The 23,802-nt window shown below is 35.8% G+C and overlaps 1 protein-coding gene across 7 annotated transcripts in view; it reads left to right on the top strand.

Moving 5' to 3' along the window:
• HERC2 (HECT and RLD domain containing E3 ubiquitin protein ligase 2) overlaps positions 1-23,802 on the top strand; it is a 109,126-nt gene that overhangs the window by 17,457 nt on the left and 67,867 nt on the right. For 6 of the 7 annotated variants that reach the window (XM_061998140.1, XM_061998165.1, XM_061998131.1 and 3 more), the window contains exons 4-19: positions 1,545-1,682; positions 10,119-10,338; positions 11,807-11,907; positions 12,706-12,862; positions 13,662-13,772; positions 14,071-14,242; positions 14,761-14,934; positions 15,533-15,721; positions 16,304-16,455; positions 17,269-17,426; positions 17,835-17,948; positions 19,663-19,914; positions 20,820-21,013; positions 21,548-21,748; positions 22,361-22,589; positions 22,665-22,789. In XM_061998140.1, coding sequence (XP_061854124.1) covers positions 1,545-1,682; positions 10,119-10,338; positions 11,807-11,907; positions 12,706-12,862; positions 13,662-13,772; positions 14,071-14,242; positions 14,761-14,934; positions 15,533-15,721; positions 16,304-16,455; positions 17,269-17,426; positions 17,835-17,948; positions 19,663-19,914; positions 20,820-21,013; positions 21,548-21,748; positions 22,361-22,589; positions 22,665-22,789 — 2,687 coding nt within the window. The remainder of the gene's footprint in view (positions 1-1,544; positions 1,683-10,118; positions 10,339-11,806; positions 11,908-12,705; positions 12,863-13,661; positions 13,773-14,070; positions 14,243-14,760; positions 14,935-15,532; positions 15,722-16,303; positions 16,456-17,268; positions 17,427-17,834; positions 17,949-19,662; positions 19,915-20,819; positions 21,014-21,547; positions 21,749-22,360; positions 22,590-22,664; positions 22,790-23,802) is intronic. The other variant, XM_061998154.1, reaches the window with a different exon arrangement.

Below are 23,802 nucleotides of genomic sequence, written 5' to 3'. Positions count from 1 at the left end.
CTATTTTTTTGTGTTCTCAAATGACTCTACTATCTCTTCCTTAGTCTACAATCTCAGCTGCAGCATGAATACTTCAGATATATCTTGTTTTTCTTGGGTATTCATCTGCCACATCCTCAGCTCTGGTGTGTGTTATAGATTAGGAAACAATGGCTTTAATTTCAAACAGTTAAAGTACCTTATAAAAATGTTTATTTTAAGAGGTGCTGTTGTTAAGACTGTAGACAACAAATATTTAACAAAGAGACATCACAGATGCAGTTACAACAAGATGAGGCATTAATTTCTTTTCAGGCCAGGTGGAAAGGATAGTTGATTTTTTTTTTGTGTAAGTCTGATGTGTGTTCTGAGGTAATAAGAGCCTTTGATCTCCAAGTGGGGTCATGGTGAGTTTGAGGCAGGCTGCAGTCGGAAGTGCTATGTCTAGCTATAGCTGTGAATCTCTTGCTGCTTATTGTTTTATGGATTTGTACCAGCACATTTCAGAAATTTTGAATGTGAGGGATGGGCTAGGAAAAAATAGACACAATACTGATTCTTAACATGCTTATCTGGCTTGTGTGGTCAGGATGCTTGGGGCAGGGGGGTGGTGGGGCAGATGAGAATGGTGGCACATTAACTTTTAAGAGCTTGGTCAAAATGACTGGAACTAAGCTGTTCAAGGGCAAGTTGCAAATGCTGGACTTGAGAAATTTCGGGGGATATTTGTAGAAAAGGTGGTCAGGTTGAGGAAAACAGTTGCCAGTGTGGCCCTTAATTGCAAGGCAGTATTTTGTGTTGAACTGACTGGAGGTATGGATATGGAAATCCATAACCATACTATGTGCACAAGGAGAGACTTCCAGCTGTTTAGTTCTTCCGTGTTTAGAAAATTGGGACTTTAATGCAGCCTTTGATTATGGAGATAAATGACTTGTGTCTATGTTCTGTCTTTATGAAAGTAATCTCAAAAGGATTGCAAATTCTGTTTTGTTGCTTGGGCAGAAAGTGGTGGTATTATTTTCATTACTTGCTGGTGATTACCAAGATGCATTACAGATGTTGGAATAGTGCTGCATAAAATTACAGTAAATGCCAATATATAGCTCTCCTTGACTTTAAAATTAAAGCAATTTTCATATTTTTTCTTTGTTAGAAATTGAGTATGAGAACAAGTAAATACTGCAGAAATGCAGATAGTTGGGAGCAAAATCCAAAGTGCATCCTTTGAAATACTGTGTGCTGCAAATTGTTTGCAAGTCTAATATGATGTTATTGATATTAAATGTTCATCCTTCCTAAGAGATTACAGCAGTGATTTCTAGTTTCTAAGGTCACTGTCTTACGAAATGTAACATGAGGCCTAGCACCTGTGACAGTTGACATGGGAAAATAGTACTTCTCTTATGTGTAATTCCCTGTACTCTTAATGATAGACAATATTGCTGTAAGCTTATGGGCTAGGTGTTTCACCTTTATGTTTTTCCCCCTTGAACTGAATTCCATCTTAGAATTTTGACTGATCTCCTTTTTTTTTTTTCTCCCCTGTGTTTTTTTTTCTTTAGATGATAGCACTGAATGCCAAACTGCATCAAAGAAAGAAGAGCAAAATGACAAAGAAAAGAAAGATGAGGAAGAGACTCCGCCACCCACTTACAGGGCTAAATCAATTGTTGAGAGTTGGGTGTGGGGCAAACAACCAGGTATTAGAGCTATTTTGGTCATTCTCACTGAAGTATTATGTATTCTGTATTGATGACTGCTTTTGTAGCATGAGTGGATCAAATGTACTTGCTGACAGATGCATACGTTAGGTTAGTGGATTAAGTTGGGTAAGTGGTTAACTGTGGTTGAAGTTAAACATTTACTATAATTACTTTCAGATTTCATTAGACTCATGACTTGAAGACGCAATTTGTACCTTTCATGCTACATGAAGGAATGATAAACTGACTTGTAACAAATGCAGTTCTACAATGAAATGTTATGGTGTCTTCAGAATATTTCTTTTCAGTTGCAGACACTAAAAATAATTACTTAGATTCCAAAGCCTGCATTTTCTACAGGCAATAACAATTTAATAGGTGATTTTTCTTTCTGATTTCATGGTCTGGTAGGTAAGTTTGAGTGAATCGTGGAAGGAAGATTGAAGTGATTAGTTCAATTAAGTGTCTGTTGTGACCTTTGCGAACGGTAATCTCATCTGTGATGGCAGTGGAAAAATGATTTGTGCGTTCATGTCTTCATGTATGGCTCTATAAAATCCTGGGTTTTGTATTGAAGTCAGTTGAAGTTCATGGCTGCTGATTACTGCAGAGCTGCAATTCGTTGTCTAAATTTGTCCGTGTTTAAAAATAGCAGATCAGAAGAAGCTTCAATTTGGTGGTTTGTTTTAGACTTCTGGTACCTGGTATTGCCTGATTTGTATGCTGGCATGTAGAAACTTTGAAGACATCTATTGTGCCCCTTTTCCTTTCCCTTCACCCAGAAGTACTTGGAGATCCCTGGAGAAAGTATTGTTTCTTCAGTGCCAGAACCTGCATCTGTGTAGCCCCATTTGCTGGGAAAGCTATTTGTTTCTGTTGACCCACTTGTCAGCTGCCAGTCTGCTGTCCTCTGCTCTGTGCCAGCTAGTTTGCTCCCTTTTCTTAAGGACAGGAGAACAGATGGACTTGCTGTCACTCTAGTAGTGGGACAGAATTTTGCAATGTACGAGGAATTAAAAGAATTGCCACCACAGTGGAAGGGAGAGTGAGCATTGAATGTATTAGGAAACCTAAGCTGAAGGTCGTGTTACAGTTGTTTTGTATTTTGATTTAGTGTTGCTGAAAAGCAAACCAGAATTATTTTATGAAATGGTAATCTAAAGGCCAAGTATCTTACCAAATTTATCTCGACTGACTGAGGTGTTTGGGACAAGACCTGTCCTTAAAGCACACCATCCAATCATTTCTTAAAAATAGAAAAAAAGAGAAAAGATTAAGGGGATGCATGTGTGTTTGGAGATTTTAGAATGAAATGATTTACTTTCTTGTATTTACTTTTGGTGTTTATATTTAGTATGGTTTATTGGCACACATGTAGATACTTATTCTGGAAATAACACACACTTTATGTAATTAATTTATATTCCTGCTCTTTTACTCTTTTTAATTGAACTTTGCATCACATAGCTGTGACATACAAATCCTTAAACAACACTACAAACACATTTGCAGTATAAAGGTGTAACAGGTGGCTTTTTTTCATGATTATAGGTGACTTTTTGTTTTGTATTTATCAGAAATACAGCCTCTTGAGCCATTGTGGTCTTTGTGGTTTGACAATAAATTTTGACAAATACAGAGAATCACTTCAAGTTTGATACTTTGTATAAGTGTTGTGTCAAAATAAGTGTTTTACACTTTTCTTCTGTCATCCTTTATAAAAATAAAATGAACCTTTGAATATTTGCCTGTCAATAGCATAAAGGAACTTTGGGAAAGGAATACTGTTTCTTAAATACATTGTTGCTGATGAAGTAAGAATTAAAGACTTACTATGTTTTCATTTATGTTTTGTATTCCTTTACAAGTAAGGTATAATTTGGAGATGTGTGCTTGGAGTTACTTTACAAAAAGAACTGAAGGAATATATGAAGTTTGTGTTTCAGGCCAATATCCTGAATTATTTATATCGAGTTTAAGGATTTACAGTCTTACATTATGAAAATAGTACCTAGATGTTAGACAGTGTGTAACTGTTTTAGAAGTGCAGTAATACAATCCTATTTTGAAAAGAAGTGTGGAGTATCATGTTATTGAACTTCAGCAGGCTAATCCAGGTCAGTGGGCCTTGTGACATCCCTCTCCCATGAGGGCTGAGAGATTTTGAGAGCATGCAAAAAAACCTGTTCATAAAATATGTTGAGAGGCAGTACTTTTGTCCTGTCTCAAACTTGTGTTTTGTCATCCTGGCGAAAGTTCAGAGAAGCAAAATACTTTCACAAGTCCTAATTTATGCTGAGATCACTTCTCTGCCAGAACAGGGCAGAGAGGTCATATCTTTCTTTGGACTTGTTTTATTATGCCAAGTACTGTAAAAATACATGAGTAATAAATATATGAGTAAGTCAACATTTGACTTTATCCTTCCTTCTTGCATCTGAGTACATGTCCATTTCATATTCAGGTCTTAAGTGATGTCAGTGTTAAACTATTCAAGCCTCATTTTTTACATGAGTCTTTTAAAACATGCTCGCCCTATCCTGTTCCTACCAGATTCTGTGCTCATTAGCTGGTTCTTCTGATTCCTCTTAAAAGTCTTGGTTTACTACTTTCATCACTTTTCTTTTCTGAAAATATTAATTTTTTACCATTTTGTATGGTCTGGAGAGAAGCCCAGATATTCAGCCCTGGATATAGGAAGAAAAAGAGGAAAACTTTTGAAATGATTGTCCAAACCCTACAACATGCCATGTCTTTTGTAGATGTAAAATCTTAGAGATATGCGTATTTTTGACTTCCATCTGAAAGTACGGTTTTCCCTTCAAATGTATTCTGTTTCTTTTGTTGTTGTGTTTTGCTTTTTTTTTGGTTGCTTTTGGTTTTTTGTTTTTTTTTTTTTTTTTAAATCTTTGAGAAAAAGCACTTGCTAAATCTTTCTCAAAGCTTAAAATTGTAGACACAGCTCACTTTTGACTATGAATATAGTTGAGGATTTATTTAAAACCACTCGAGGTCAGGTAATTTTTATTTCTTGACAAAACAAACATCTCAACTGATAGAACAACTGTATGTGTAAAAACTTACCTTTAAAAACTGTTAAATAGATTATGCTTCAGATTCAGTGTAATGTGATCTCATCTTGTACATTTGAGATACTAAATATCACATACTTAAAAAGTTTAAATTCACCTTAATTGCCTTCTGACGAGACAATGCACCTTTCTACTTGGAAGTTTCAATAGTAAGGCTACTGTTCTGTTTCCCCTATAGGACAAAATAAGGAATTACCTGAATACGAAGATCCTTAAATGAATAAGCCATATACACTTGAAGTGGGAATATGGGGTTTTTTGTGTAGTCAGATCTGGTTTATATTAGCTGTGAATTACGCTACTTTGCTGGTAAATCAGTGTTACAGTGTAGCACGTTTGTGGTTTCTTCATGCATGAAGAAGAGTTTGTTTACAGACTGTGCCTGCATCTTATTTTTCCTGTATTGTTAGTACAGCTGTTTGAACTAAGAAATGCTTTAGAGGTAATACCTAAGGGGTCAGGTTAAAATTACCCATGTAAGCTCAGTGACATATTGTTGAGATACATGTCACTACCAACAGTAATTGAATGTTTCTGTGATTACTTTGGGAGAGAGGAGATTTGGAGAGCTTTCATCCCCTAAGGGCTATTAGTTCCAAAATTAAATAGGTGCTGTGAAAAAGTAATTGAAAGCAGATACGGGATTCAAAAAACTTTTTAACCTCCTTTGTAGTGATATTTTCTACTTGAATAAAATGTCTTGATTGACACTTTTAAGTTTAGATTTAGAAATTCTAATGAAAGAATGGTTCATTCAGAGAATGAAATTTGACCTCCTGTGTTTTACATTTCTCAGAACTCCTTCATCCCTGTTTTTTCTTTTGCTTTCTTACCACTTGGAAGAGATTTTTTTTTTTTTTTTTTAACTCACCATCTCCCCTTCCTCTACCCACTCCTCAAAACTGAAAGCTGTCGTCCAGCTCCAAGTATCTGGTTTTCTGTTTTATGGTCTTAAAGAGTATGTGCATATACATGATATACATGAGTCTCGGTTCTTGCTATTTTGTTCTGTATATGAGTATTTGATCATCAATTTAAACAAGTTTTGCTCACAATATAAATCTTGGAAAATTAGGCGCCCAGCCTCATAATGAGACACATTCAGAACGTGCATACAACTATTCATTATTTCTTGTCCTGAACACTAATAAGATGAAATGTGTTGATGGTCATCTTATGAATAGGTGGACAGACAAAAGGAAGCAAAAGCTAAATGCCCTTTAGAAAGTATATTCTTTGTTGGTGTGAAATAATTTTGAGAGTGTATTTAGCTTCATTTCTGAAGGAAATAATGTGTATGTGATTTCATTATTTGTCTTTCCCTCTAACTTTTGAATCCACTCATTCTGGGGTGGTGGCTTGTAGGATTATTAGATACCTGATAAGCCAAGCCAACTGCATCGTTTCTTTGTGCTTTGTCTAGTGGAAATACCATGTAGTGGAAGGGAAAAGAGGAGATGAAATGTAAAAATCTCTAGGAAATTAGAGCACATTAATTCTATTGCAGACAGGAATGTGTGCTTATTATAACAATGTATTGTTGCCATATTTTGTTTGAAATGTGTTTTAAGTTTTTTGGTCTGAAATATCTCTACTCTGTAACATCTCTGTTTGCCTTTACTAGAGGTTGCGACTCAACTGATGTCCTTAAAACTTTTCAGTTTGATATTGGTGTTTTTGAGGTCCTTAGTTTACCAGTTAGGGTCCTGTGGCATACCCTACAAGAGCTAATGAAAGAAATAGTAAGAAACCTTTAGTAAATTGTTGTGTGTTTTTGTGGTGTGAAGTTTTTTTCGTTTTTGTTTGGGTTTTTTTTGTAGCTGCTAAAACAGGAGCAAAGGTGCCTTTAGTCAGGCTACATGTCTTAAGACTCATGTCAGGTTACCTTTCTGGCTGTGGCCAAGATGGTTTAAGAAGTTACTGTCTTCAGCTGCTTGCTCTGCCTGCCCTTAGTTTTGCTGGCATACCTAAATAGTGTGTCACTCCTTAATGCCATTCTGTTAAATGATCTGGGTTAAACACTACCAGTTATTTTTTCTTGTAATGCAGGGAACTTCTGGCAGGAGCAGTAAAGAAGTGAAGACATGCTAGTTATGTTAGTTGCTGAGGAGAGGGAGAGAGGTGATACATTTTAACAGAAGATGGTAAAATCCTTACCAATTACTATTGCAGCCAGAAACCTACCTGTGTAGTTCTCAGTTAACAAGTATTCTGCTAATGGTAGTTTTGAGAATTTAGACTTGTATGATAGGATTTGAGCTCTCACATTTGAGAGTATGGATGAGGTAAATAATGTGTGTCCACCCTTCATAAAATAACTGACAAAGCAAAGCCTGGTTAGCATCAAGGGCTGGTGTAGTGGTGTAGGAATGATTTTGTTTAGAGTTCCATGTAACCTTCTCAGATGAAATTTGAATCGTTACTATTAATAAGCTATTCTCTCATTAGTCTGTTAAGTTCATCGGTAATAAGTGTTGTTCAGAGTTGAGAGTTTGCTGAAATCAGTTTCACTGGGATGACTTTCTAAAGCTGAGCTGAATCTTTGTAAAGATAAATTTACATATAGGATAAAAGGAGATTTAAAGTGAGAAACTGTATAGATATATCTGCCTTAAAAATAGTATTACTTTTAATAAAACAAGACAGTCATGGGTTTGAGATGTCTGAATTACAGGACTATTATAACCTGTTCCAGCCTTTACTGTACTTTGCATCTGAACTTTCTTTTGCATTCTTGAGATTGTGAAGACAAGGTGAGAAGTGAGGAAAAAAATTACTACAACTGAATTGAGTAAACTTCAATTTATGCTTCATGCAGGTTATTTTTATATTGTTTGAGTCTTGGTGAGGCTAAATACTTTTCCATTAAAAAAAATTTTTGCACACAGTATATGAGAAGTATTTGAAATGAGTATGTTTCAACTGAACAGTTTTTCGTATGACTGGTTTCTGAATGTGTAGACTGTGTTTTTCTTAGGGTTTATCACTTGAAAATTTAATTATTTGCATATTATTTCTTAAAATGCAGAGACATATTTTTAGTAGATTATAGTGTCTTAGTTTGATTATTTGTTCATGTTGACTTAATTGAAAGGAAAGCAAAATATCTTCCTTTTAAATTCCTTTACTTTAAAAAGTGCTGTTGCAAAGTTTTGTTTTTTGAAACCTTGCATAGTCCATGGAACCATATGCTGGTTTTGTATCAAAATGAAGTTGAACCTGTGAGGTATTCTCTTTTTTTTTTTTTTGATGTCGAGTCACTTGTCAGATTATTGAGTAGGATGTTGAGTGTTTTACAGGTTGCCCTCAGATGCCCCAAATCTGTGTCTTTTCTTGGGGTTTATTTAGAGGGATCATGAAACTGGCATGTCAGTATTGACCATGTTTTCTTATGGTACTCTAAAGTACAGAAGCCATGTGCTTCTAGATATTTTTTGTGCTTTTGCTTACCAAATGGAGATTAAAGCGTACCTAAGATAACAGCAGCAGCCGTGGAACATGTAGTTTATATTTTGTAGAAGTTTTAACTTTGATGTTCTGAGTAATACTAATGCTTTACAACTGAGATTTTTTTTCTCTCAAAATCGTGTTATTTAGTGAAACAAAATTTTAGTTGGATCACCCAAGGTATATTGGAGCTTGAGACTTGATAGAGTTGTCCACTAAAGTCTTTCAAGTCAACTTCTACGTGGTCGTAATGTTAAAAAACATTATAAAAGCCAAAACCAAATGAATCAAACATACCTGTGTCAGGCATCTGTTCTATTTGTGTATAATTTCACATTATGATTGTAAGTAACTGTATATAACTTGTCAATATTTGACTGTGCTATAGAGTCCTCTGGGGAATTTTGCGGGGCTCATATTAGGGACAGCATGGCTTTTTTGATTGTGTTTCTTGTTGATTTTGTCAGGTTTCTTGTTTTGAATCAAGGTATGAATGTGTATGATAGCTGCTACTGCTTTAGACATTTAAAAAAAAATAGATAAGACTGCAAGGAACACTTCTTAATCTGTTCTTACTCATTAAAAAAATAAGTTTGTTCCTCATAGTCAGGTGCAATGATGTAAATTGCCTCAGGGAAAGGAATCTAAGACATTACGAAATGGTGACATGTGAGTAGCAATGTCAAAAACAGACTGGGGTGATGGCTGACAAGAAAACATAAATGACTGTGCAATGTGATCCCATGGCAGAGAATGCCGCTTGAATTCTCTGCTGGGTATGCAGACGTTTGTTGTAGAGGGGATAAAAAACCTTGGATATTTTATGCAATTACATTTGCAAAAACTATTATGCCTCATTAGATAGAATTTTCAGCTCTAGAGACTACCATAACTCTGTCTAAATATCTGTAGCTTGGAGGCAAATGTTCAAAAAAAAGCGTTGCTTCTTTCTAAGGTCTTGTCCAGCTTCTCACAAATACTGTTACATATATGTGGACGTGTGGGTTTTATTGTATCCCTTAGGTGTCAGCTAAAACAAAGGTGCTTCTGTGTAACAGCTGGGCAACAAATGTGGTTGGCTGAGGGATGAGTACAGTAATTCAGTGCAAAGCAGAGAGGGGTGGCTCTGTGATGAGACTGTTAATAAAGTGACAGAAGAGACTTTGATGTTTTGTTCTAGGAATTAAAACTACAGGGAATGTAAAAATATACAATTCCCAATTTTTTGTTTTCAAGTTTTGTGGCTTTGTTTTTTGGTAGCGTACTTACTGTCTGTTGTTACATTACTGGATTGTTGACTGACCACTTTTTCTGGTTAGTGAGGAATTAACTCTCTAGTGTTGTTACTTAAGTCAGATGTTTTAAGATGCTTGGAAGTACTATTAATAAATAAATTTATGACATTATTTGTTTCAGAAGCTTATCAGCTCTTGGAAGTGATCCTAGAGCTTCTGAAAGTAGTTTTTAACTTCTGCTAAACTTAAGATGATGTGTATCAGTGCAAAATGAAAGCATATCCTTGTGGGGGCTTGCAGGGTTGTTGCCTGCATGTAAGAGAAGGAACTCTGAGGTCAGAGGATGGCAAGAATTTGCTATCTAACTTTTTTTTTAAAATGCATAAGTATTTCCTATGATATTTTTATTTCAGACATGAGATACGAAGGTTCAAATGGGTTCACCCAAACCCAGTTTTGGTGATAAACTTTGTCTAAACCCTTGTGAAGTATGTTTGAATAATACTGTGGATTAGAAGTGTGCACATTAAATATGGAAACGGAGTTTTGAGGTTCAGAGTTCTGGTCAGTTCACAGTTTACGGTTTGTCTTGATTTTTCTTGATGCTTTATATAACGAAGATAAACACGCATAAAATAATATCTTTCTGTGATTCTCAGATGTGAATGAATTGAAGGAATGCCTTCATGTACTAGTGAAGGAACAGCAAACTCTGGCCACGCAAACTGCTACAACAGCTCTTTCAGCTATGAGGCTAAAGCAGAGGCTAGTTATCCTGGAACGATATTTCATTGCGTTGAACAGAACAGTTCTTCAGGAGAATGTCAAAGTTAAGTGGAAAAGCAGTAGTATTCCTCTGCCTGCTGTGGATAAGAAAAGGTAATGACACCTGCATGAACAAATGAATACATTATCAAAGTCATAGATGTCTCGTGTGAGAGCTAAATGTGATTTCTTCCTCTTTGTGAAACACTAGCAGTGAAGAAACTCTTCTTATTTATTAAGATGGTTTTACTTGATGTTGTCTGCTGTGCAGTTTTCCTCCTTGTCTGATGATTGCTTATAATCTCTCTGTTCATACTAGTGGATTTTTATTGTAGTGCATTGTAGATATGATTCTTTGAGCTCTAAGCATACTTTTATTGAAGTATCCTTTTGTTCTGTTCAGCTAGAAAGTATGGAGAAGCCTAGTTCAGAAATTAGGCTGATGGAGGTTACATAGTTCTAATAACTTTACTACTTTTTGTCCATGTTGACTCAGTTAAGGCACGTAACAAATTTTAAAATACAAATATGTAAAAGTGGAACATAGTTTTCCTTAACTAGGGTGAGAAATGGTGTAATTGTACGTTTTATATGAAACTGTTTCCAGAGAACTAACTGAATAAGATATTTTCTGATTACTTTCTATGTCTAGATAGCTTATTGACCTAGAAATAGGAAAATCTATCAGATGAGGCATTAAAGAAGCTACGCAGTAGCTGAACAAGGATGCTGTCTGACAGAACAAGCAGTTCAGCCAGGGATACTTTTATGTTACATTTTTGTCTAGCTTCAAAAATGAAAAAAGATGGTGGGTAGATATCATAACTAGTTATTATAGAATTGGAGTTCTGACAATGGTATCTCTCTCTGAATAGTCTGTCCTAACAGTCCTAGTGCTTTCTTTTGATGTGAGATTAAAAAGAGAACAGAATTGTTGGTGTGTCTCTGAGATGAAGCAGTAGGGAATCTCATGTCATTAAGTACAAAGGAAGGCTTACTTTAATTAATGTGATTGTTTGCTTAAAAGTAAACAGGAATGTATGAGAGTCCAGTGGGTATTAACAAAAGTTCAAACTGTAAGGAGAAATACTTAACGTTGACACTTGAATGGAAAGATAAGAAATGACAAAATTGGTGGAATTAATTCTAAATAGTTCAAGATTCATCTAAAAGAATAGGCTATAAGCATAGTTATGCAGTCCAAGTTAACTTCCTGAGTACACGAAGTATCTTACCTGTGTGTATTTTGAATACACTTATCACAGTTTCACTCTGAGTAACTTACAGGCACCTTTGTGATGACAGTCAATTATGTAAGTCTAGTTTGTTTTTTCTCTGTGAAGCTTATTGATGTTGGGGGCTGGATAGGTTTCTTTGAGGCAGCTGAAGTTGCATTTTGGTTGTTGACATTTGAGTGTTGATCACTTTCATTTTCAAGAGACAGTTACAGTTCTTTACAAATAAAAATGATGTAATTGTATATGCATACGTATGGCTAAATTATAAAATCGTTGAATACTATGTATACTAATATGAATGTATAATTGTATACATTTTATTGAAACAATGTAAATTTATATAGCCCAAGACCTGTAGGCAAAGGTGTAGAAGGACTTGCACGAGTTGGATCCCGAGCAGCACTTTCATTTGCATTTGCGTTCCTTCGTAGAGCCTGGAGGTCAGGTAGGTCTACTCTGTAGCATATTACATCTACTTTTCGTTAGAAGAGAGATGCTTCATTAAAGCATGTGTGTATATTAAATATTTGCATAGAACTATACTGAAAGTTAAATAAATGCTAGATTTGCATAATTGTGTGTTATATTTTTATGACATTATACCCAACAATACTGTTGCTGATTGAAACCATCCAAGCCAGTACCATTGCTGTATTGCGCTGCAATACTTTTATGCTTAGGGAAACGATATGAGAGTTCATTAAGAGAATGTGTTTTTAATGCCAGGTTTCAGAAAAGCTAAGATTTATTCTTCAGACAGAGTCGATCCACCATTTTGGCACATGATAGTAGCAGCTGAGAGAAGGGCTTTGGAGCAGTAGTGTGAGACTTGCATATGATTTATATACTTGTTGGAAATTGTCAAATTGCAGAGGTTGGCAGAATTGTCATTTGTGCCACTGTAACTTGACCTGCTGTTTGTCTTAATCTGGGCTGTTTGTTCACATGGGAGCTGTTCAGCTCACGGTGTTCAGCCAGCTCCTAGTTCTTTTAATTTCTCCATTTGATGCATAGTGGAATTAGCTGATTTAAGAGTTACCACCTTTCTAAATGTAATTTCTGAAGAGTTAGCTGCCTCACAGAAGCATTGCACTCAAAACGTTTGTGTGAAGTTTGAGAACTTTGTATGTATTAAGTAACCTTTAAGCTTGAGGTTAAAAGAAATCCACAAAACTTTGCATCTAAAACTTTTTATAACTTCTGTAAAGACTGGACGTGTAACTGATATTATTGTGTTCCTTAGGTGAAGATGCAGACCTGTGCAGTGAATTATTACAAGAATCACTTGATGCACTACGAGCTCTACCAGAGGCATCCCTTTTTGATGAAGGGACTGTATCTTCTGTATGGCTGGAAGTGGTGGAAAGAGCTACTAAATTCCTAAGGTCTGTTGTGACTGGGTAAGTTTCTCTTTTTGAGCATTGCTGAAGTAGCTGTTAAATGGCAAGCTTGCATTTCTTAGTAGCTGACAGTATCAATAGTTTATAGAAAATTTAAAAGATTGCTTTAGTTTTCTAATGTCATCATACAAGCAAGCAAAAAATAGATGAACTATTGAAATTATGCTCTTTAAATGTGATTTAATTCCTTTAACTATTTAAGAAAAAAATCTGTAATTGAGTATTCTGAATCACTGCTTATAGATCTCCCTGAAAAGTATTTCACCAATGTAAACTGTATCCATATGAAGAGTGCTTTGGTAATACAGTGTATGTATACACTTAATTGTACTTTATTAGCATAGTAAAATAATAGACTTTTGTGCATAGGATGGAAAATAAACACATATTGGACTTGGAACACTCCTGCTTTTCCCTGTTTAAAGAGTCTTAAAGTTACCCTTTTACAATAGTTTGCAGAAATTAATTGTATTTTGAATACTGGAACTAAATCCTTATAGTGACTATCATAAGGAATATTTGAATTTCACCTCTGAAAATTGTTTTTCATGTTCTTAGTATGTTTAATACAGCTATATGGCAGATAGTGAAGCTTGAGACAGTTTTAAAGCCTATCTGGCACTCTGAAAATGGATGATGTATGAAGTGTCAGCTCTTCTCAGCTGCTTTCATCACCAATTTTATATTTCTATATGTTTAGCAGTTCTTGGTGTGCTGAGGATACTTTTGGTAAGTGAATATGCATTTTTTTGCGGTACATAACTACTTAGTTAATGTATATTGTTTGACTTTTGAACAGAGATGTGCATGGAGCTCCCGGTACCAAAGGGCCAGGAAACATTCCATTACAAGACCAGCACTTGGCGCTTGCTATATTGCTAGAGCTGGCAGTGCAGAGGGGTACATTGAGGTGAGGAGCATGAGTGCATGTATTTTTCCTTGTCTGTTGTAATGGCCAGAGCAGTACCTGTCTTGAGCTTTCATGGATTTGCATTTAATGTATTAATTGGTGTTCAAGGCATATAAGCTTTTTTTGCAATGCAATGTTCATCAAGATCTTTTGTGAGCTAGACTGCAATTTTTGGAATTTTTATAATCTGTTTAAATTAGACAGCTGTGACATCTGGTATAGCTAATCTTCAAAACGTAGAAAGTTTTAATGTTTTCAGGAACGTTTGTTAACAGAAGATGTAAACTTCCCCTTTCAGCCAAATGTTGTCTGCTGTTATGTTGTTGCTTCAACTTTGGGATAATGGAACAAGGGAAACAGACAATGAGCGATCTGCACAGGGAACAAGTGCACCCCTTCTACCTTTACTACAAAGATTTCAGAGTATAATATGTAATAAAGATGTGCCCAACACTGAGGAAGAAATTCAGGTATGAAAGAGAAAAAGATATTTAAAAGAGATGTTATATTGATATCACATTTCATTTGACTGGCTAAAGTAATAATAAAATTATCCAAACAAAATTAGCTAGTAGTGTTTCCCGTGTAAGATGTATGTACACCAGTGCTGCTTGGTTTTCATGTGTACATTTAAGTTTATTGGGGTAGGAGGAGGAATGTTAATAGTATAATTAGAAGTAACCATTGTGTTTCAGTTAACGCTTTTGTGATAGTCAACTTACAGATGGGGTTAGTTAACTTTTCTGCACATTTGGATTGTTTTTGTTTGAAGTTAATTGAATATTATTGAGGTTCGTAAAACACAGTAAATCACTTTTATTCTTGTAATCTTCTGTTCTATTCACAATATAACTATTGTCTCAACGTGTGTGTTTGGAGTTTTCATCTACTCTAAAAATTTCTCTTAAACTTGTGCAGAGACTCAGCATGTGTAAAATATGTTGTTTATCCTTCAGAATTCTGCTGACTACCTTTTTTTCTTTTCTAGCTCTTGACTTATCCTCTCAGTCCAAATGAAAGTTTTCTGAGGTATCTGACTTTACCACAGGACAATGAGCTAGCAATTGATCTGAGACAAACAGCTGTAGTGATCATGGCCCATTTAGATCGTCTAGCCACCCCGTGTATGCCTCCACAGTGTAGCTCTCCCACATCTCATAAGGTAACTGCAATGTCAAACTTAGTAAGATATTTTTCCTAAAAGCAAAACTGATTTTCAGTTTGTAAGGAAAATGATTCTTGAAATTTCCTTTTGATTTTCACAAGGTAACTTAAGGTAATTACATTTGTTTTACTTGGGTGTCATTTGTTACATCAGTGCTCTTTCAGTCTGTCCTGGAGTACAGTTCTGTGGTTTGTGAGCTGTTCTTTCTTATCACAATGTTATGGCTAATTCTACCATATTTTCAGCTGCTCCATTGTGCTTGTCAAAGTAAATGATCAAGATCAGGTCATTTGTTGTGGGTATGGCATATTTAGAAAAAGAAAGTAAATGTTAAGCTTACCAATGTGAAAAATCTCTGAACATTTACTGTGGATATTTATAGCTTATTCAATACCAGGTTACACTGAATATAATGCATGCAAGTCTTTGATTTTCATGTCTTCTAATAGGTAAGCTTTATTAACTGCTGGCAGTTAGGACTGTCACAGATTTGAGTATATTTGGCATATAAAAGCTTAAACAAGTAATCTGCTCTGTGCTTTTTATCAAGTTGTCGATTTCAAAATTAGTACTTGAAGAACTTCTTATTTTCTAGGGATCTTTGCAAGAGGTCATTGCTTGGGGTTTAATAGGTTGGAAATATTATGCTAACGTGAGTGGTCCAATTCAATGTGAAGGACTTGCCAATCTTGGCGTCGTGCAAGTTGCCTGCGCAGAGAAACGCTTTCTAGTATTATCCAGGAACGGACGAGTTTATACACAGGCGTACAACAGTGATACTCTGGTGAGAGGGTTTTTTTATGTGTCTTTAAAGATGAATTCTCTTCTGTATTGCTTCATAGCCTAAGTCTGCCCCTTAACTTAATCTGCTCCTTACAGTGTCTTGGAAGAGCAGATGGAAGCGTGCTGACTTTTTTTTTATGAATTTCTGTGTTGGTTTTGAACTTTCAGAAATAGTGAGTTTGATCTCTTGTATCGATTTGATGAAATGCATCTGGTTTCTGTAATTTCTGTTAGGCTAGAAGTTAGGAATCCAGGGATAATTGCTTTCATGGATATACTGGCCGCCTTTTGATAATTGGCAGATGCCAAATGGAGTTTGCTTCAGTGATGAAACACTGTGCCTCAAAAAACCTACTGCTACGGAAACGTTTATCACTAAGATTGCCTGTAAGATTAAGATAAACACCATTTTCATAAACACTGAAGACCTTATAAGAGTGGGAACAAAATAACTTCACATCATTGTTTCTGTCAGACTCAAATGGTGGATTTGGCTTTAACTGTACCTGCTTATTCTGTATTAGACAAGTGATGGAAAATATCAGCAATTTTTGTAAGCGTATTGCTCTTGTTTGATTCACAGGGACCTCAGCTGGTGCAGAGTCTAGCTTCCAGAAATATTGTGAAGATAGCGGCACATTCAGATGGGCATCACTATCTGGCTTTGTCAGCAAATGGTGAAGTTTTCTCTTGGGGTTGTGGAGATGGTGGAAGACTAGGCCATGGGGATACAGTGTATGTAATAAAAATAATCCTGTTGTTTATTTACCAGTGTTCTGAATTCAGCATTTGACATTTGTCTGTGTTTATTGAACAGAAGTTGCCTTCTCCCTTCGTGTTTTCTCTGCCTATAATATTCCCAGTTCTGTATTAATTCTGCTTTCTGAAATACTTGTAGGTAGAGAGTAAACTAGTGATTGCACTGTTTTTAGGCATTTTATTCATGGTTTTATCCATCCACAGAGCATTTGCTCTAGAAAGATTGACTCAAATATTTCCTATGCAGTCATATTGCATAAATAATTCATTTTTTTCTCCCTGTATCAAACAATAACATTACTGTTTAGAGGCAATTTTCTAAAAGGGTATTCTATATGGGGTGTACATCAATGTATTTTAGAAGTTTCAAGTGTCTTCCCCCAGTGCTGGGTTCCCTATAAAGCAAGGGAGTTGCTACACAGAAGTTGGTATGAAATGAGTTGCGCAGAGTTAGTGTGACACAGGAGTGTCATGAAATGAATTGTTCAGATGTAGCAATTAAAGATAATATTTTTTTAATGATACACAAATATTTTTTAAACACACTGCATTAATATGATTGTAAATCAAAACAATAATTGTCAGACATGCCTTCAATGGTTTGTATGTTGTTGAAGAATCTGAACTTGATTTTGACATATAGCTATATTTATATCTTGACATTTCAGATTATCAATAAAGTTTGCAGGTAGAATTGCGGCATTCTTTTTCCTGACAAGTATGTCATACCTTTTATAATCTACGTACTGGATCACCTTTTGTGAAATATGTCACCTTCTCTTTGAATAGCCCTCTGGAGGAACCTAAGATGATATCTACTTTATCTGGAAAGCAAACTGGGAAGCATGTTGTTCACATTGCATGTGGAAGCACCTATAGTGCAGCCATTACTGCTGAAGGAGAGCTATATACATGGGGACGAGGAAACTATGGCAGGCTCGGTCATGGTATGTTACTTGATATCTTAAAGTGAAGTGTTTAGTGATTATCTCAAGTGATCTTGATTATTCAACTTACCCAAAGCTGATTTGAGAACCTTATGTGATTTCCATGTGAATTTAAATAATTAGGGGAGGGATGTTCTCAAAACTACATTTGAGAGTTATGTGCAAATAAGCAATTGGATGGAGAAGAAAATCTATATTGTTCTCTGTTCCTTTCTTTGTCAAGCAAAGACAACCTTATGGGTTAAATCCATGTTGAATATCTAAGAAACTATGAGGGCTTAGTCACTGCTGCTCAAATCTGAAAACAAAACCAAACCAACATCCCCCACCCACATTCAATGAAACAAACAGAAGAACGTACCACACCCTCCTTGGTTATGGTTCTTACAGAATTACTTTGTTTTGAAGGTTCGAGTGAAGATCAGACTATCCCAATGCTGGTCACAGGACTGAAGGGACTCAAAGTTATTGATGTGTCCTGTGGGAGTGGAGATGCTCAGACTCTTGCAGTTACTGAAAATGGTTAGTAGAAAAATATAACTTAACACTTTAAATAAGTTTACCTTTTATTCCTTTTGTTCTTAAGATATTTGTATTGCACATATGCTTACTTCCAGTGGCTTGAATTCTGTGTAAATGTGAAGCTAAAATTCCTTTTGGGGAAATACATATGTGTAGTTAATACACTTTGCTTATAATATATGCAAATACTTTTCCATGCATAGGTATGTAATATATTCATTGTGAATATGCAAATATACATTTCCATTTGTGGTGTGTGTATTACAAATATCCATGTGTCTTGGTCTGTTAAGCATGTAGAATGTGATACTTGGTGTGTAAACTGGGGGAAGTTGGCAAGAAGGGGTGGGTTTGCTGCTCAGGCATCAGTCAGCGAGTGGTGAGCAACTGCATCATGCGTCACTTTCTTTTTCAACTTGGGTTTTATTTCTCTTATTATATGAATTTTTATTGCTACTATCATCATTATTATTTTTGTTATTGCTTATTTCCCCATACTTATTAATCTGTTCTTGTCACAACCCAGGTGTTTTACCTACTCTTTCTGATTCTTTTTCCCGTTGCACCAGGGATGGGGGATGAGGAGTGAATGGATGACTGTGTGGTGCTTAGTTATTGGCTGGGATTAAATGATGACACTATGTAAATGTATATTATTATACACACAAAATATTACATATATGTACCTATGCATCTAAGTTTTCTTCATTTCTCTGTAAGTGCAAATAACTCATGTTGTCACACCAGTCGGAGTTTTGAGTGCGAGATTTGTGTGTGTTAACCCATCATGAGAGGTGCTAAAAAGAGACTGTATTGAAATTCTGCTTTCTAGCATCCCTGAGCAAGGTGCTTAGTGTGAGGCAGATTCAAAGCTTGAATTTTACTGTGTGAGGTTCAACCCCAAAGTCATCCCTTAGAAAGCAGATAGTTCTTGGAAGCTAGTTGCTCTTTTAAAATATATCTGGTTATAATGATGTGCAGTATGTAGAAACTGAGGGATTTGCTTATCCAGGAAATGCAAACTCAGATGATCTCCTTGAATGCTTCCATTATTTATCAGAGCATCTTAAAGACTGTGTTATGCAAGTAGGGAATATAAGTGCATCAGAGTGTAAAAAAAGACATTATTTTTGGGCAGGCATGGATTTGCCATTTTTGAACCATAATTTTCTGTAATGCAGATGCAGAGTGACCTGACCGTTTCTGAGTTGGGACTTAGATTTAGTAGTGTATTTCAAAGGAATATAGGCAATGGCACTTCTAATTTCATTTTATGAAATGGTTGAATGACAAGAACTGAAGATTTGCAGACAATTTGACCATTTTATATTGAGAAAAGAACTTGCAGAACCTGGAAACAATACCTTAAAATGAAAGAGAGCAGTATTTTACTGAAGGTCATACTATAGACTTGATTTGTAGTAAATCCTATCCTTCGTATGTTTTTAAGGACTTTCTGTATGCTGATGAATTTTCAATGCATGTTGTGTTTTACAGTTTTATATTCAGTTTTATTAACACGAAAACATTTCAGATATCTTTGTTCCTTTTTTTCCCGTGGACAATTAGAAATTCATTTTTAGCTGCCATTCTTAAGTTGCAAATTAAAAATTATGCTTACTATAGAACCTCAGACTTGTTTGTCAAAACCAATAACTTCATTACATGAAAAAACAGTGTGATATTTTTTGCTTTTTTTTCTCTTGACTTAAAGGCCAAGTGTGGTCTTGGGGTGACGGAGATTATGGAAAACTGGGAAGAGGAGGCAGTGATGGCTGCAAGACTCCTAAGTTGATAGAAAAACTTCAAGATCTGGACATTGTCAAAGTACGCTGTGGGAGTCAGTTTTCTATTGCTTTAACCAAAGATGGCCAGGTCTACACCTGGGGAAAAGGTGACAATCAGAGACTTGGACATGGAACAGAAGAGCATGTTCGATATCCCAAACTACTGGAAAGCTTGAAAGGTAGTTACTGAGCTGAAAATACTCCAAAGTTCTTTTTGCTGTTTTTTGAATTCTTTACTGGATATTAAATGATGTCAGCTTTAACGATGATGGTACCATGTACTCAGTCATATTTTATTGCATTGAAAAAGACAATAGCACACAGTTCCTATCACTTTTGCATTTATACCTTTAAAATTCTAGCAGACTTAGAGGCACTATGACTACTGTCAGTGCTCCTTGTCTTGTACTTGTCTTTGTTCTTAATGCATTTCTTTTTTCATATTCACAGAAATGTTTATTCTAAACATATGTTTTTGCATTGTTGGGCAAGTATGTATAACATATATGCTTAGATAAAGGCACATAAATGGAATAAATGAAAGTCAGAGGCAACAAGTAGTGTCACTAAAGTTTGTGGTTGTGCCAGTACTTTTGACTAATTTGCAACAGAGTGAATATTATTCCTTGCATTTGTGAGAAATCAGGGGTTCTGTATGGGAGGATAAAAACCTCTTTTATTGCTCTGTCTCTTCTAAATTATTAATCCTATGTGATGGATGGTCTAAATGAACTATACTTCTGAACTAATGGCTACAATATAACTTTACAATCTGTTTGTAGATGAGAAGGAAGATCTTTAATTAAACTTTCCTGAAAAAAATATCTGAGTAGAAGGAATACAAAATAGAAGATTTTTTTTAAACTTGTGAACTTTTGTATTTAAGCTGTCTCTTAAGAATTTTTAAGTATTTTCTTGTTTTTTCTTTGCTATACTCTTCTTCTACTAAGGCAAAGGTGAGACTCTTGACATTCATAATCTGTTCATAGTTAAATATGGTTGTAACTAGCAGAGTTTTCCTCACCTCTGATATTTTTCTGTTAATGATCGTGATCTTAAAGTTATGTTTTCAATATCTTTTCAGGAAAAAAAGTAATAGATGTGGCAGCTGGATCTACCCATTGTTTAGCACTAACTGAAGATAGTGAAGTGCATAGCTGGGGAAGCAATGATCAGTGTCAACATTTTGATACTTTGCGGGTCACCAAACCAGAGCCTGCAGCTCTCCCAGGATTAGACACAAAGCATATCGTTGGAATTGCTTGTGGGCCTGCTCAGGTAAGTTTTTTTCTCTTTTTGAACTGTTAATTATGATTTGTCTTTCTCTCCCATTGACACTAATTATGTACACTAATTCTAGTCCTTTTGTCTGTACTTGCATGACTTTTCTTATTCTGGATTAACGAAGACTTGGAAAAAACACATCTTGTGCATTTCCTCTACCAAAAACAAATGAGTAGCTTTCCCTCTGTTGGGTATTCTGAGAAATAGCTATTTTCCTGTTGTGGTTCTTGTCTAGCACAAAAAGTGAAGAGTTGTCAAGCAGAATGTTTCCTCCAGCAAAAACAGTGAGGAATCTGGGCTGACATAACAGCATTTTGGAAAATGTCAGAGTTGTTTTGTGAGATTGGTAAGGTGTGTGTTTATGTGGTTGCAAGTGGAGGAGGCACATCAAGAGATGTGCTGATATTATTTCTGTGTTTTCTGTTACTGTTTGAAGGCAGATGTTAGCTTTACATTGCTATCTCTAATCAGTGTCATTTTATATTTGGGAAATGACTGTCGAACTTCACATATTGTTTCTGTTAATAGAGCTTTGCTTGGTCATCGTGTTCAGAATGGTCAATAGGCTTGCGGGTGCCTTTTGTGGTGGATGTTTGCCCCATGACATTTGAGCAGCTAGATCTGTTACTTAGACAAGTGACAGAGGGAATGGATGGCTCCTCTGACTGGCCACCACCTCAAGAAAAGGAATGTATGGCTGTGGCAACATTAAACCTGCTGAGACTTCAGGTACTTTTAGTTTCTCACACACTGAACAGATGTTGAAACAAAAGTTCAGTAAATTGCTTGGATGAAAATAATGGACTTAATGTGCTTTAAAACAATTTTATTGATTTTAAAAAGTGAAATAAATAACTATCACTTCATACTCTTTGAAATTTGGCAGGTAGTGGGATGTTTTTTTTCTTCTCAGCAGCTTTTCAACTATAAAAATATAACTTAAATGGATTAACCCTTGTATAACATGCCCATGTGCTCAGAGGTTCTGAATGCTTCTAAGAATTTTAAGCATTTTTAAGTGAATATCCTCTTTAGAAGTGTCTGATAGTGACTGAAGATATGCTACACGAAGCAGAAAAAGTTTATATTGCTCTTTAGATTATTACAGTTCAGAGTTTTAGAGAGTATAGTTAATTATAGTTCATAATCTTTGAGTATTAATTTAAATTTAGCATGTGTTTGGGCAAGCCAGCATTTCCCTTTGGTTTTGCAAATTTATAGATGAAAGTTTGGATCTGTGAAATTAATCAGTTTCTCTAGGATTGACCTTTTTTATTTGTTCGATTTCACGTCTCTTCTTAATTAAAATCTGCCTTTTCAAAAAATGATTTCTTTTTTCAGCTTCACGCTGCCATTAGTCATCAGGTGGATCCGGAATGCCTTGGCTTAGGGTTGGGCAGTATCCTGCTCAATAGCCTGAAGCAGACAGTAGTAACTTTAGCAAGCAATGCTGGCGTTCTTAATACGGTGCAGTCGGCCGCTCAAGCAGTGCTGCAGAGTGGATGGTCCGTGTTGCTGCCAACAGCAGAAGAGCGGGCTCGGGCTCTCTCGGCGCTTTTACCTAGTGCAGGTTGGTCCTCAAATTTTAAACCTATCTGTTTCATGCTTGCATTTCTATTTTGTTAATAGCTTCTTCCATTCTTAGTTTCAGGAAATGAAATGAATGTAAGCCCGGGCCGTAGATTTATGATTGACCTCTTGGTGGGCAGCTTGATGGCTGATGGAGGCTTGGAGTCTGCACTCAATGCTGCTATTACTGCAGAAATTCAGGTATGTTTCAGCAACTTTGCAGTTCAGTATAAACAGAATAAGATGATATATCAAGTGTTTTCTGAAGTTCACAGATTCACGTTATCCCCTTCTGAACTTAAGCTTGAGCTAGCATTTTTATGGAGGCCTGAATCATATTAGTCTTTTCAGTGGAGTATTTCTTTTCCTTGCCTGGACTGGTGATTTTTAACACCATTAAACTTTTTCATAAAGCTTTGTTAATAGGAGCATAATTTTGCAAAACACTTTGTACCTTTCTGTGGGATTCTTGAGTTCTTGGATTCCTTGCTTTCACCTGTATCTCTTCAGCAGAAATTGCAGAAGATGGATTCAAGACGAATGAATTCTTTGCAGCATCCCAAATTTCCATAGTTTCCATTTCAGATTGATTCAAATGTTTAACAGATGCTGACTAGTCATACAAAGGATGAAAGAAACATTCTGTATACACTGTCTTTTCTGTTAGCCTTGCAGAGTTAGGACATCCTCTGCACAGACTGCTTTAAATTTTCGTATTTATGGATGACTATCAAAACAAAAATGTGTTTTCTCTCTTGCCTCATTGTTTGTTTAATTGTTCCAAGTATATTTTCTTTTTGGTTTCTCTCCGCTGTTGGCAAATAGGGAACCATATATATTAAGTTTTACTTTAATGCATAGTCAAGCGTTAGCATTTTCTTTTACATTTAAAGACATGCAGGACCCCTTGATACTCATCCAAGTCTCCTAGGGCACACTTATGTTCTAGCATAGATCAGAGATGGTGGAGCCAACTTCAGATATGTACTGAAAGTGATCCAGGTCTAGGCAGCAGCATACAGCACTGCAGAGGTTAATTTTCTTTATCTAAAACCTGGGTGACTTAATTTCCATAGTTTTGAAAGACTCACAGGTGAGGTGCTGAGGGACATGGTTTAGTTTAGTGATGGGTCTGGCAGTGTGAGGTTAGTGGTTGGACTTGATGATTTTAAAGGTGTTTTCCAACTGTAATGATTCTGTGATGATGTGACTGC

Source organism: Colius striatus, chromosome 1, assembly GCF_028858725.1.
Source record: "Colius striatus isolate bColStr4 chromosome 1, bColStr4.1.hap1, whole genome shotgun sequence".
Taxonomy (NCBI): Eukaryota; Metazoa; Chordata; class Aves; order Coliiformes; family Coliidae; genus Colius; species Colius striatus.
Note: the sequence above shows the minus strand (reverse complement) of the source record. Positions and strands in the feature narration are given on the sequence as shown.